General features: G+C 40.0%; 1 protein-coding gene across 3 annotated transcripts in view; it reads right to left on the bottom strand.

The window, feature by feature from the left end:
- The window catches only part of agbl1 (AGBL carboxypeptidase 1), a 149,907-nt gene that overhangs the window by 116,149 nt on the left and 17,801 nt on the right, over positions 1–15,957 (bottom strand). For 2 of the 3 annotated variants that reach the window (XM_088080630.1, XM_042496838.2), the window contains exons 4-6: positions 10,989–11,135; positions 8,191–8,322; positions 1,270–1,363 (exon numbers count right to left, since the gene is read on the bottom strand). In XM_088080630.1, coding sequence (XP_087936756.1) covers positions 1,270–1,363; positions 8,191–8,322; positions 10,989–11,135 — 373 coding nt within the window. Of the gene's footprint in view, positions 1–1,269; positions 1,364–8,190; positions 8,323–10,988; positions 11,136–15,957 lie in introns of those variants that run through there. The other variant, XM_088080631.1, reaches the window with a different exon arrangement.

Genomic DNA, 15,957 nt, shown 5'->3' with positions numbered 1-15,957 from the left:
AATAATGGCAAACACATAAGTTAGTAGTTACATAAAAGTAATGGATAATGATTAAAACAGATAGTAAGCTAAAAGTCAATGATAAACAGTTGAAATATTATTAGTCAGCTAAAAGTGGTAATGGTAAATGGACTGCGCTAGCATAGCACTTCTCTAGTCTTTTGACCACTCAAAGCACTTTCACACTACATGTCTCATTCCCCCATTCACACACATATTCACACACTGGTGGCTGAGGTCACCGTACAAGGTGTCACCTGCAACTCAGTAACTACTCAAATGCACACACTCCAATGACACAGCATCGGGGCAATTTGGGCTTCGACATGTTGCCTGGAGTAGCCAGGCATTGAACCGCTGACTTTCCGATTAGAGGACGACCAGTACTACCGCTGAGCCACAGCTGCCCCAGTGATGATAAAAAGTTAGAATAGTTAGCTAAAAGTTACTGATAAACAGATAAAATAGCATTAATTGGCTAACACTGATGAATGTGCTTGTTTATATTTAGAGTGACGTAGGCCTTATTTCCAAAACATTCTGGGAATTTTCCTCTACCAATCGATTTGGCATCTGCATCTAAAAGCGCTCCAACCACTATCCCTTGATCCCCCAAAAGAAATGAGACACCCTACCCTATGCAGCAGCATTCAAAACGGAGTGGCAGGGCCAAGGAGGAGATTAGGATCAGTCCAATGATTTGTCAAGATGAAATGCCTGCCCTACAGGGTTCTGGAGGAAAGCTAAGGGGTCAGCATCATCGAGACTCTTCTTTTGGGGACAATGAAGTCTGTGTTGCTATGAAGAGTTGAACATTCAGAGGGGTCACCAAACCATTCATTGTTTCTTCCAAGCCAACAAAATGCTCATTCTAATTTCACAAACTGCCAAAGTATAAATAAACTGTTGAATCAACAAGCCATTCAATGTAAGTGAGCCATCTTTGTGGTCTGATTCTTGGTTCTGAGAAAAGGGTCTTATTTCATGTTGTGAGTCAGCCAGGGGCCACTACCTCCGTTTACTGTGATTTAATTGCACGCTTGCTGAGACTTGTAAGCTAACACTAGGAGGTTAGCTTGGAGGTGATGACTGAGGGATGCTTTGCACTGTTTAGTTAATAAGCAAATATTTGTATTTCGGGCAGTGTTATCCAGGGACTGTTGGTGACCACTTTCTCCAGTCCAGGTCTTCTGTCTCTGGCATAAATCACCAAGGGATGTGGATCTGTAAGTGGTCAGTGTCAAATGCAGAAAGCCTGGGTATACATACTTGATGGTGTGCAGATGTTTGGTGGTATACTGAGGGATGAGGTGGTAGATGACATCCAGTCCAAAATTTTCTGCTATCAGGTTTGCTGTACAAACTGTAAAGAGAACACAGAAAACCAAAACATGAATTCATAAATGCTAAAATGTAAAAGGTGTAGTAAAATGTGTATTTTTATCACATTTAATTTATATTAAATCAATTTATTTAATTAGTTATAAGAAATCATCAGCAGAAGTTCCCTGACATGGTGTGTGTTTCAGATAGGAGTCCAAGGACTCATAGAAACATCAATTAACAAAATAATAATAACAATATATAATAACAATAATAATACTAATAATATTTTTTCAGCACCTTTTAAAACAAAGTGCTTTGACAAACAAAACAAAGCAGAGGCGAGCAATCCCAGCGGAAATATAAGACTGCATTTGCATTAGATGGTTCAAGTGACCCAATCCTGATTTGCAATTCCGATTTTTTTCTCCCATTTGGCCCAGTTCAGATATGCATCATGACCGTGTAAGAAGAAGAAAAGCACATGGAATCGGATACCCTCCGAATCAGGCCTTGATCATATGTGGATAAACATCCAATAATAATCGGTTATCTGCCAAAGCAACTGTAGTTTAACCGGACATATCAGATATACCCTGTCATTGTGAGTTGCACATCATCGAAAAATAAGCAGATCAATGACGTATACACATGTGTCTGCCAAAACAACACACCCACAGAAAATCAACACCAAAACAGCGAAGCTCGGGGCTGCATAGACTGTTAAATAGGGAAAACGATAGCCAATGGCAGCCAGTGGAGTAATGCCAAGGTCACCTGCCTTTTTAAATGGTATGTACAGAAACAAATCAGGTTACAAGCAAATCTCTGCCACAATGGTTGGAGTTTTGAATCAATACGGGACGCAGTTTGTCCTGTATTTCTGTACACAGCCTTTTCTAACTCATAAACTTTGATTCCACATGCTTGGAAAGACATGAGAATGATATAACCAAAACTGTTTCACATCACGTAACGGAAAAATATTAAATCAGTAGCTGCAGGAAAGAATAACTCTAAATGACAGGCCTATCACCCAGCTGCATTGTTGCCATGGTTACAGAGACTCAGACGGAGATGCTGTCTGTAAACAGTACAGAAAGACAAACTGACCACACCTGGGTCAGTCCACTTAGAGGAAAAGAGTACAAGATAAACTGATCTGACCCGCTGACTGCTGCTGGATCAAGTTATGCGAGGGTCCATTTGCGCCCAGCTGTTACACAGCTGAAGTTAGAAAGCTGCACGTAAGCTTGATTCTCTTCTACACAGGCTATCTCAGCCATTGTGGAGCTAGGCACACATGTTCAAGGCTTGTTTCCACTCCCACAGTGAGCCATAAATTAATGTAGAAATACCCTTAAATCAGTTTGCATGTTGGTATTTGTGCTCGCTTCACCGCTCATTTGCCTTTCAATGAGAAATAGGCGTACAGCAAATACAAAGTTCAGTTTTACAGACTGTCTCCCACCAGTAAGGATCTCCAAGAGAACAGCTGTCACTACATGTGACCATTCCTCACTGAGTTGGCTATTAATAGCATTCATACCACTATTTCATCACATGTACCTGTAAAACACCTTCAAGGTAGGACTACAATCATCATCAAAGAATGTCAGACAGATCATTGACTATTAATCAGCAGCTCTCATATTTAAACAGACTTAAAAAATTGATGGACAATTCAGGATACAATCAAAAGATCATTAACATTTAAAAAATGACTCAAATGTGAACTAAACTAAAACTATGATAATTACATTCTTCACAATTAGGGTCAATGATTATTTATGTTAGCCTAAGTACGTTTGTGATAGCTCAAGTAATAGTTTATACAAGACAGTGACAGTAAGTGTAAGCACAGTGATATCATATATGGGTCACTTGAAAGACACACAATCAAAAAAATTTTATATCGGCATTAAATTGGAATTGGGTTTAAAGACCTGCAGTTTAAATGCAGCCCAACAAGCCAGATAATAATGTTGACCTTAGGCCAGACAAGAATTAAGGTAGAATTAAACAAGAGATTAGAGGCAAAAACATCTTGGAAAAAAGACAATGACAAAATAAAAGCAGTACACCCAAATTATAATTAATAATATTAATAATATACAGGATAGAGATATAACAAAAAGATACATTAAAAGACCACATTACACAAAAGCAGGTCTATAATTTGGGTTTTATGAAGGGATTTAAAAGAAGTCACTGATTCTGACAGCCTTCTCTCCTCAGGCAGGTCTTTCCAAAGCCAAGGGGCCCCGATGGTAAAAACACGTTTACCTCTACATTTAGTTCCTTGACTTTGGAACAGCCAGAGGGGCCCCACCTGAGGATATCAGGCTGCAAGCTGGCTTGTAAGGGTCAACATTTCTGTTATGTAGCTTGGGGCGAGACAAAGACGAGCTTTAAAAGTGATCATTTAAATCTTAAAATTAATTTTAAAATGAGCAGGCAGCCAGTGGAGGAAAGCCAGGATTGGAGTGATGTGATGTCACCTGTTAAAACCTGTGAGAAGCCGAGCTGCTGCATTCTGAAATAGTTGGAGGCGGGAAAGTGATTTTTTAATTGATGCCAGAGAGAAGGGAGTTACAATAATCGACTCTGGAGAAGATGAATGTGTGAATGACTTTTTCCAGTTCAGAGTGTGACAGTAAGGGTTTTCATTCTAGAGATGGCTCTTATTTGCTGGAAGCAGGATTGGACAACTTTATTGATATGTGGGACTAATGTTAAATCAGAGTCAAATATCACACGTGAATTTCTGGCGGTGGGCTTCAGGTCAGTAGACTGGGGACCAAGGGCATTCAGAGGGGTTTGGGGGTGAGAACAATATTATTACCAATGAGTTATTGAGCTTTAGTTAACATCACTGAGACAGTCTGAAACAGCAGCCAGGCTTCTCAGGTCACCAGGTCTCAGCTATTGCATGTCTGTCCGTCCTGGAAGAGGGATTCCTCCTCTGCTGCTCTTCCTGAGGTTTCTTCCATTTTTTTCCCCCACTACAGGGTTTTTTTGGGGGAGTTTTTCCTTAGGCAACGTGAATGTCTAAGGACAGAGGGGTGTCGTATGCTGTAAAGCCCTCTGAGGCAAATTTTGTTTTGTTATAATGGGCTTTATAAATAAAATTGACTTGACTTGAAGGTATATTTGTGTGTTGTCTGTGTAGCAATATAAATATATTTTGTGCTGTTTGCTGATTTCACCAAGTGGAAGCATAAAGATAGAAAATAAAATTGGACTGAAAATTGAACCTTGGGGTACACCACACGTAATGTAAGTAGAAGAGTAGAGTAGAAGATGACACACATAAACCCTCACCAACCCTCCCTAACCCTGTGGAACCACATACACAATGGGTCTCATTCACTAACAATTTCTTCTTAAAACCTTCTTAAGCAGCAGTTCAGTTTCTTTTCTTATCTGGGATTTGTTCTTGAGTAAGAACAGAATCTATGCGCATTCAAGAGCACTCTTACACATATATTGTGCTGCCGTTATTGTGTTTTCTTCAATTCTACCGTTGTATAATATCATAAGATTTATATTACAATAATATATTTTATCAAATTTTTAGACTTTTTTTAAAAATTAATATACTAAAAGCATTATGATCTTTCAAAAAAAAAAAAAAACATTAAACCAACACTTCAGTTCACATCAGAACCATGCCATCTAGAAATCATTGATAAAAAAACATTACTGATGGTTTGGGCGAGCAGGCCAAAAGGGGACAAACAGCATTCAGAGTAAGTTATTAATAACTTGCATAAACACAGCACAGTCCCTTTTCACTGTCTCTCCCCCTCTGTCTCTTTGTCAACACACACACACACACACACACACACACAGAGCTTGGGACAGCACCATGGCACTCGTCTCAGTCCTGTGTCCTGACAGCTGCGCTACTGTAATGCATAAAGTTTGTGGTTTGCAGGTCAAGTGGTTGATTATTGTGTATTTTAAGCATCCCATGCATCGTTTTGTTATTTCAAATCCTCTCCTGACACTACGAAATATGACAGCTTGTTGTCATTTAATTTCTGGTCACAACCATGTAAAAAAGCCTTTTTCTCATCAAAGCACTTTGTAAACTCTGTTTAGGGTTTTAAATGTATGAGCTCCTTTCATCAGTGTTTCACCTAGTTAGTCCCACAACACCTCCAGGAGGCTAGGCAGTGAACTGTGGCGTCCCATAGCAACTCCCCTAGTACCAGCTCTTATTACTCCTACACAGCCCAAACAGCACTGCAACCTTCAACAGACCCAGGCTCAGTTTATGCAAGCTCCAGGTAGTGAAAATGCCGATACTAGCAGCAAGGTTAAGCTACCACATGGCTATCACAGATACAAGGCTAAGTTACCACATGGCTATCACAGATACAAGGCTAAGCTACCACATGGCTATCACAGACACAAGGCTAAGCTACCACATGGCTACCATAGATGCAGGGCTAAGCTACCACATGGCTATCACAGATACAAGGCTAAGCTACCACATGGCTATCACAGCCCAAACAGCACTGCCACCTTCAACAGACCCAGACACCGTTCATGAAAGCTCCAGGTAGTGACAGTGCCGATACTACCTTCCCTTGCAACTGCCACATACTATATTACTTTACCTATATTACCACATGGCTATCATGGCCCAAACAGCAATGCCACCTTCAGACCCAGGGTCCATTTATGCAAGCTCCAGGTATTGGCAGTGCCGATGCTACTTCCCTAGCACATACATCTCACTTGCTATGTACTACAACTCAAATACAAGGCTCAAGTTAAAGAAAATAAGGATGAACTGGCAGAATCAACAAACAACCTTACTTGGGTTTCAGTATGATCTTACACAAAGAGACTCAAATAGGCCACTCCCACACCTAAATACCCTCCCACTTTCTGGATTTTCTCCTGAGAAGACTGATTGGTGGCTCTCTCCACCTGATCTCAATGTCATGTCAAGGAAGTTATGTTGATTTGCTTTTTGTCTTGTGTTTATATTGATTTTCTGTTTTATTTTGAAATTCTAACTCTCCTCTCATTTCAGGTCACTTACTTCCTCCCTTTGTGTGTTTTCCCCCCAGTGTGATTGTCAGCCCCGCCCTGATTGTCTCCACCTGTTTCCCCTTACCTTGTGTATATATATTCAGCGTTTCCCTTTGTCCTGTGCCAGTTTGTCTTGTCTTGTCAGTCAGAGAACCAGCGCCATTTCCATGCTCAAGTCACATTTTGTTTGTTGCTCGCTCCTTCGTATTGATCAGGTCAAGTACCTTGTTTTGTTTGATACTTTGTTGGACTTTTGTTTTCTTTATTCCTCGTCAGAGTGATTTTTTTTGTTGTTACTTTTGCCTCCTTGTCTTCGTGATTTTTTGTTGTTACTTTTGCTTCCTCGTCAGAGTGATTTTTTGTTGTAACTTTGCAGCTTCTTCAGAGTGATTTTGCATTTTGTGAAAGACTATTTTTTTTGCCTTCAATAAATTTATATTTTCATACTTTGATCTCGTGTGTTGTGCATTTGGATTCAGCTCCTAGTTCAGTCTTGTCACTCAAGAAGTTGTCCGTTCAGTGTGCCCCCCTGCTGGCCCCCAACTACCATTGTTTATCCTAATCTAAATCTTCTTAGTAAAGCAATAACCCTTCAACTAGATGTGCAGTTGCTGGAGTCTACTGAACTTTATGTTACCAAGACAGTGGGAAGGCAATGGGCCTAAAAATTATACACTGCCTCTTTGTGGTCAAAAAACTGTCTATGAGGCACATAAAGTCCTCTTATAGTTTCTCTGATTGCTGCATTTTGAGGTTGTTGGTGCCCAAAAGCACCACAACAGTTGAGACTGACAGATGATGGCATAGCATAGGGCGGAGTTGTTTACATCCTTAATGAGGGTACCTGTGTTGCAAGAGACGAGGAACCTGTTGATCTTAACATGGCAAACTATAGAGGAACCAACAAGCACCAATAGCTGGTGTGACTGTCCTCAGCAGGATGCACACCAACTGAAGAGCAAGGTGGAGGTCCCATGGGATGCCCGACTCCCTAGTGAGAGTGAGCCACAGTGGTGGTATGTTTCCCTTGGTGATGAGCAGCCTGCCTGGCCATGGTCAGAGAGGAAGAGGAAGCTGGTAATAGTGCAGCTGAGGGCATGGAGGACTGCGGCCAGTCACATAGAAGGAGGGAATTCCTGCTCATCAAGAGTATGGACGGTGGGCTCCAGGGTTTTGAACTTATTCTCCAGGGGTAGATACTCTGACATGGAACCATGAAGGGAGTGTTTCCTGTGCAGCTTGCAACCCTTTACAACAGTCTGGGGCTCTGGTGTAAAACACACTCGAGATTTGGGCTTTGCTCCAAGGCTCAACCATGCATGCTCTCTCTCTGAGCTGCCGGAGCATCAGATGGGGCCGACTCACCAATGGCAAGAACAAACCCAGACCAGGGCAGAGTGCTGTTGGAGCCTGGTGCGACAAGTGCTGAGGACACGGAGCAGATGTGTTTAGCTGGGGCAGTGGTGATTGTGGAGAGCTGCATGAGGAGCTCAACCTTCTTCCTCATATCTTCTCACAGATGACCGATGTGAGTAGGCAGACACCCATAGTCATAGCTGGCAACCAGCTAGTTTAGCTACCAGGCTAAAAAACAAACCAAGCAAGCTAACAGCAATCAGGGCAGTCCATGTTCAGCTGATCACTACTTCAGATGACAAAAGACTTTGTTAAAGCAAAGCGGTAAAACAACCAGGATCCAAAAGTATCCTCTTTTCCTTTATCATAGCAACAAGTATTCATCCATATCATATAAGTATCAATTTATCAGAGAGTGCTCTCTCTGTAAGAGTGTGTGTGTGTGTGTGTGTGTGTGTGTACCTGAAGAAGAGAAGACGTAGATGACCCACAGACAGGCTGCAGCCCTCCTGGCGTGTCTGACATTTTGTTTGAGCAGATTGAGAGTTAGCAGCACAGCTCCAGCCTTCTCTGCCTTCAGACCTATACGACGGTCTACAGACAGCCAAAAAACAAATATTTCCATGATTAAGTAAACAGAGTAATGGTGAGGTCATCAAGGTGTAGAATCAGCTGATTATATGCTGGATTTTATCTTTATGAATCCATCTCACCTGCGTTTTACACATTTAGTGCATACATAATGCATATGTACACAGAAGATTCAATTGAAGAAATGACTTTTACTACAAGCAGACACATTATTAGAAATGTTATACTTGCTACCTGTTGGGCCCCTTAGAGTCACAAAGCCCACATGTGTATTCATGTTGCTTAAGTAAAGAACTGATTTTGTCTAAAACAGTCATATAAAATGTATGACCTCAAACCAAACAACAGTAATAGCAACCCCAAATTACTAACACTGCACAACATGACAGCGCTGCTTTTGGCCTAATGGTTTTGCCTTCATATTAAGAGGTGAGACATGATTGCAGGCCCATTCTTTTGGTTTTGTTTTGAGTTTTCTCCTAAGCACCTCTGCAGTCACCTTGATGTGTGAATCTGTACAAATATTTTTGTCATATGTTCCCTCAGGTTCACAGTTTGTGCAAACAGTTTAGTTATCTTTGCCCTATGACTGAGTTTTTCAGCACTCTGTAGACCTGTCTAAACAACCATCATTTAGCCATCATCATGCAGAAAAATAATAAGCTAGCTCTCCAGGGATCTAACTTTTATTCATGTCATTTTGAAAATATTACTTGTGACAGTGCATTGACTAAGGTCCTGCTGGGTGTGACCACTGGTAGTTGTAATTGGTTTGTTTAAAAATGCTAAAAAAATGTTATTTTTTTGTCTTATTCCTTTTTTTAAACAAATTTTATTCAACAAATCACATTAGTAAAGTACAATATTACAGAGTTATGTTGGGGTCTTATTTGTTGTTGTTGTTTTTGAAAACAGAAAGTACCCCCCCCTTTCCTCCCCGCAATCCCCTCCCTACTCATAAAGGCAAATTAAATACAATGATTAAATTATATGTATAACTGTCATGTTAGATTACAATTAAAGAGGTAAGGTACTTAAAACAAAAAAGTAAGTATAATTAAAGAGAAAGAAAAAAACTGGCAGTCAACAGAGTCAACTGGTAGTACACAAGATCAACAGTGTCAAAATGTCAACCCAGCCTACTCTAGTCTAATAGGATAGTTTGAAATTTTTCAAAACAGGAGATAAGAGGCAGAGAATTTTATCTTTTCCAATTTCAGAAATGACATCAAATCTTGCAACCAGGATGTAGTTGAGGGAGGTGAGCAATTTTTCCATGAAATAAGAATTCAACAATGAGAAATTAATGAGGCAAAGGAAATTGCATTTCTTTCTTTAACCGTCATTCTAACATCCTCCCCGGGGATACCAAAGATGGCATTCTTAGGTGATGGGGATAGAGATAGTTTGAATACCGTTGACATAATATAAAAAAAAAAATAAAAATCTCCAGTATTCCACCAGACTTGGGCTTGGCCAAAACATGTAACTCAACTCTGCTGGTGCCTGTGAGCACCTGTGACAAGTGTTAGAGAGATTTGGGTAGATTTTTGACATTCTAGCTTTGGTAAAATGGATCCTATGAATAACTTTGAACTGAAGGAGTCTTAATCTCACACAGGAGGAGGATAAGTTTATTGCTTTCAGTGCATTGTTCCAGTGTTCATCCAACAACATGGTACCTTGTTCAGCTTCCCAACCTGTCTTAATCTTATGCAGAGCGGAGAGAGTCCTTGTTGATAAAAGATTACATATGAAAACAAAATGGCCTGTTGACAGTTTAGTGGCCGGAATCAAGTGGTTGATTCCAGAGGGTAGCAAAGCCTGTGGATATGCAGAGGACTTAGTTATTTTACGTCTTATTCTGAGTGCTATGTCATAGGCAACTGGACTTGCTTGAAGACATTTCAACACTATCCAACAGGCTTCCTCAGTTCTATCAGATCCAATTTGATATAGATGACTTCTTTCACACCCCTTTCACTCCATCTGTCTTACCTGGCAAGGATTTGTATGTTACTGTCCTCTATGTTAAAGACTCAGCCCAATACAGTCTCTGAAATCGGGATCGCCTGCAGTTAACACAATTTTTATGTACCGATCTTAACAGAATTGAGATTAAGGAGTTAACGTAGACAGCCCCAGTAGAAATTTTACCTGATTAATAGACTGATTTATTCCACAAACATAAATAAAACACATAAATCTGCCTCCCCTAAAAACAATTATCGCATGAAATTAATAAAAGTATAAATCCCTGGGGAGCTACCATAGCATAATGATGACTTTTTTTCCTTTTTTATACACTCTTCTACATCCATTTGCTGCTTTTTGGAAAACAAAAACAAAATCAGAGGACAACAATTTCAAAACCATGTTGGAAAAGATTACAAAGCCATTTATGCAGTTTTACACATCAAGCTTTTTTTTCCTACCAAGGTACCCCAGAGGAGCTGTGTACATTTCTGATATCTGGTTGGTATTTCTTTTTTGCAAGACACAGATGGTGAGTTAGTCATCCTGTCAGCATGTTGTGTCCATGATGACTAAATCACCATCATTAAGAGACAGGGCTCTGGTGTATCTCAGATTTTGTTAAATTGTCAAACATTTGAGTTTTTATTCATCAACCTGATATTTTTGCCATTCATCTTTTATTCCAACCTTACCTCTGTGTCCAACTTTGGCCAACAGGTGCAGCAGTGGCAACAGGACGGTGTAGTTGGGATTGATGCTGCGACCAGTGCTGACAAGTGAAGTGAGCAAGGCCTCACTACCACCCTTACTGATCATGTAGTGGATACGACGATCTGTACCTGCACAGAAAAAGAGGGTTGACTACATACTGAGGTTTCCTCTGCTGGAAAAGAGTCCACAGAGGCAAAACTAGTGTTTTGTTATGTTTGATTTACAGGGAAGGGATCTGCTGGGTGTAAGTGTTTCCCTGATATTAAGACTATATCTAAAAGAGTTTGCACCGCTGAATCTGAAAATCAGCAGTTTTACCTCGTGCCTCATTTTTACTTCCAGTGTGCTGAGGAACAGAAGTAACATCACACAAACTATCCCACACACCTTATTTATGTAAGCTACATTTTTCATTTTGACATTAAAAAAACATCAAGTATTAAAATTCAGGAAATAAATTGCTGCAGTCTGAGGTGTAAAGGTTGGTGGGTGGAATAAAAAGGAAAAAGACACATTAAGGACACAACTTAAAGTGAAGCATTGCAAACCCTGGATATACGTGGAGTGATCAGGACACTGCAGAGTATTTTTTAATATTTTTTATTTTTATTTTACTTTTAATTTCTGTTTTCAGTTCAGTTTAGTTTCAGTCATTTTCCAGAGTGGGTTTGCACACTTCAGTTTAGTTCTTATAGTTTACGTGCTCTAGTTTTAGTTTAGTTTTTACTAGTTTCAGTGTTATGGCTTTTACATATCAGGGATGCGACTATAAAAAAACAAAAAAACATGAAATACTCCTCTGCAAATATTTTGCATCAAAAGCTATCAAAAGCTATCAAAAGCTATTCATAAAAGCATCAATACAAATTTGCAACATTTACTTTTTTTCATAAATGTTAAGGGTTATTTTTGGGCATGGAGGACAAAACTGTATAATGGTTCAACCAGACTGAAAACTGAAAGGGCAGAAAGAGACAAAGCAATGAATGGAGGAAAGCAACGTTTGGCAAAAGACTGAAAGAAATTGGTTCCCATTTCATCATCAAGTGTATAATAATGCCTAAAACAGAATTAACAGGCAACATATTGCTTTGGCAAAGCTATTTTCAAAACAGAGAAAAGAAAAACGGACTAAATCAATATTTAAAGCCCAGTTGCACTATTGTAGTTGAAGGTCATTTGTGTTTTTCTGGACTGGAAAACAAATTAAAAATCCAAGTTCCAACAGTATTCTCTCCTGTCTTGCACCCACTGTGGGGACATTGCCCAATATTTTGAATCATTATCATTATCATTTATTAGTCTTTCCTGAGATTCCTGCTTTGTCAGACCATTATTTAATAACTTTCAATTTTTTATTACTTGACTACAAGCCTCTCAGTAAGAGCTACTATTCTAGATGTCTATCTGATTCAGCAGTGGCTAAATTTAAGAAACTAATTCCTTCTGCTTTGACATCATTACCATGTCTTACAGCGACTGAGAACACTACTACTAACATAAGTCATTCTCAAATTGACTGTCTTGTTGATAGTGCTGCTGGCTCACTGCGATCAGCTCTCGACACTGTTGCACCCTTCAAGAAAATAATGAAACAAAGACAATTAGCTCCATGGTTTAACCTCCAGATTTGCAAATTGAAACAAACATCGCGAAAATCTGAAAGACACTGGCGTTCAACCAAATTGGAAGAGTCCTATTCAGTCTGGCTGGACAGTCTTAAAGTGTATAAGAAGGCCCTCTGCCATGCCAGGGCAAACTATTATTCATCATTAGTTGAGAAAAACAAAAACAATTCCAGGTTTCTTTTCAACACTGTAGCCAGGCTGACTCAGAGTCACAGCTCCATAGAGCCTTGTATTCCTTCGGCCTTAAGCAGTGACGACTTTATGACTGTCTTTAATGATAAAATTATAACTATTCGAGATAAAATCCATCACCTCCTTCCCTTAACTGACCTGACCCCGGACTCAGATAGCTTGGATATGGCAGCAAGGCCTGAAATTTATTTGGACTGTTTATCCCCCATTGACTTTCTTCGACTCTATACTTTGATTTCTGCATCTAAGCCATCAACATGCCTGCTAGACCCCATCTCAACTAAGCTCCTTAAGGAAGTTTTTCCCTTATTAGACAACTTTTTATTAGATATAATCAATGCGTCTTTATTAACAGGCTATGTACCTCAGTCTTTTAAAGTAGCTGTCATTAAACCTCTTCTAAAGAAGCCCACTCTCGATCCTGAGATTTTAGCTAACTATAGACCGATATCTAATCTCCCCTTTATTTCTAAAATCCTTGAGAGAGTGGTTGCTCATCAACTCTGTGACTTTCTCCAAGATAACAGTTTATTCAAGGACTTTCAGTCAGGTTTCAGAGTTCATCATAGTACAGAGACGGCACTTGCAAAAATGAATAATGACTTACTTATCGCTTCTGACACAGGTCTGGTCTCTGTTTTAATCCTATTAGATCTCAGTGCCGCATTTGACACCATTGACCATCAAATCTTACTGCACAGACTTGAACACTTAATTGGCCTTAAAGGAATGTCACTAGCCTGGTTTAAGTCGTACTTATCAGATCATTCCCAATTTGTTCACATCAATGATCAACCCTCCGCACATACAAAGGTCTGCTTTGGAGTGCCACAAGGTTCGGTGCTTGGACCAATCCTTTTTACTTTATATATGCTTCCTCTAGGCAACATAATTAGAAAACACTCTATAAATTTCCATTGTTATGCTGACGATACGCAATTATATCTATCTATGAAACCAGATGAAACTGATCAGCTATCTAGACTTCAAACATGTCTTAAGGATGTAAAAGCCTGGATGAGCCGTAATTTCCTGATGTTGAATTCAGACAAAACTGAAGTTATTGTTCTTGGCCCCAAACACCTCAGAAGCTCCTTTTCCAACAATGTAATTTCTCTAGATGGCATTACCTTGGCCTCTAGTACAACTGTAAGGAACCTTGGAGTTTTATTTGATCAAGATTTATCTTTTGCCTCCCACAAAAAACAAACTTCAAGGGCGGCTTTCTTTCATTTGCGTAACATTGCAAAAATTAGACATATCCTCTCCCAAACAGATGTTGAAAAATTAGTACATGCATTTTTCACCTCTAGGCTGGATTACTGTAACTCCCTATTATTTGGTTGCCCCAACAAATCTCTTAGGTCTCTCCAACTGGTGCAGAACGCTGCTGCTCGTGCTTTAACGGGAAGCAAGTGAAGGGACCATATTTCTCCTGTTTTAGCTTCTTTGCACTGGCTCCCTGTGAAATCCAGGACTGAATTTAAAATCCTCCTCCTTACTTACAAAGCTCTAAATGGTCAGGCTCCATCCTATCTGTCGCAGCTCATAGTTCCTTACCAACCCTCAACATCACTGTGCTCTGAAAATGCAGGATTACTTGTGGTCCCCAGAGTTTCCAAAAGTAGGATAGGAACCAGAGCCTTCAGCTACCATGCTCCTCTCTTATGGAACCATCTTCTAGTTTTGGTCAGGGAGGCAGACACCATTTCAACTTTTAAGGGTAGACTTAAGACCTTCCTCTTTAATAAAGCTTATAATTAGGGCTGGCTCAGGTTGCCTGGACCAGCCCATAGTTAGGCTGACATAGGTTTAACCTGCTGGGGGACTTCCTCTGATACGCTGAGCTCCTTTTCCTTCTCTCAATGCCGCCATCGGAAAATCATGCATGTCTGTTCACTGTATTGCAGTTTGCAAGCTTAGCTTAGCCTCAGTAGTTTAGCTTAGCCTTACATCTGTGATAGCTATGTGGTACTCTCACTACCTAGGGCTCGCGATTACAGATCCTGGGTCTGTTGAATTGCACTACGCTAATCCTGTTGCCTCTCGGGAGCATTCCTGCTCCCTTGTTTCCTAGTTTTCCTGGATCCTGGCCGTAACCTTGACTTTGCCTGACCGTGGTGATAGCTGTGCTCATGCTGTGACCCTGCCTGTGGTTGTGCTCGTGCTCTGGCTGTACTGATACTGTGCCCCCCCTGATTGTGGTCTGGTCCTGGTTGCGCCGATGTCGCAAATGTGATCTTGCCTTTGGACACCTCCCTATCAGCATATGCATGAGACTGTTATCATCACCTTCAACATCATCATAGAGCGCAATTAATAATTTCACAACTGCCATTATTATAATATGACATGCATCTGTTTCTATTATTGCCGTGCCTCTCTCCCCTCTCTCCCCCTCTCTCTTTCTCTTTCCTTTTTTTGCCATGATTGTATTTCATTTGTTATTTACAACATCTATTGCTCATCTGTCCGTCCTGGAAGAGGGATCCCTCATCATCCTCTACCGCTCTTCCTGAGGTTGCTTCCATTTTTTCCCCATTACAGGTGTTCTTTTTCAGGAGTTTTTCCTTGGGTGATGTGAGGGTCTAAGGGCAGCGGGATGTTGTACACTGTAAAGCCCTCTGAGGCAAACTATGTTTTGTGATAATGGGCTCTATAAATAAAATTGACTTGAAAATTGACTTGATTTCATTCTTCTTCTTTTCGGGCCCAAACTATTTTCAACACTTAGCATCTTAATTATACTGTTGCTTTTTTAAATTTCTGTTTAAACAGACATTATTTAAGAAGAAATAATCAGTACAGCAACTGAGTAAAAACTCTTCAAGGTGTGCATTCACAAAACAGGAGTGCATGGAAACAAGCACATTCACATTGATATCTGTCCAAATACTTCTACTGAACTGTGAACTTTAATTATGGACTTTCAATCAATCCTACTGTTACCAGTATGTGAAAGATACAATCAAAAGAGAATGTACGTTTTGTGGTAGTTCTGGGTAAATATTGTATATGGATGAATAAAAAGTTGCAAATAAAGACATGAAATTTTATTTTGCTCATTACCACTTTGACCTCTCAATAAAAAGTATTTTCTACATTTGTTTAAGGATGGGAGCTTTCTGAT

Source organism: Plectropomus leopardus, chromosome 7 (assembly GCF_026936395.1).
Source record: "Plectropomus leopardus strain MGB_pleo_1.0 chromosome 7, ASM2693639v1, whole genome shotgun sequence".
Lineage (NCBI taxonomy): Eukaryota > Metazoa > Chordata > Actinopteri > Perciformes > Serranidae > Plectropomus > Plectropomus leopardus.
Note: the sequence above shows the minus strand (reverse complement) of the source record. Positions and strands in the feature narration are given on the sequence as shown.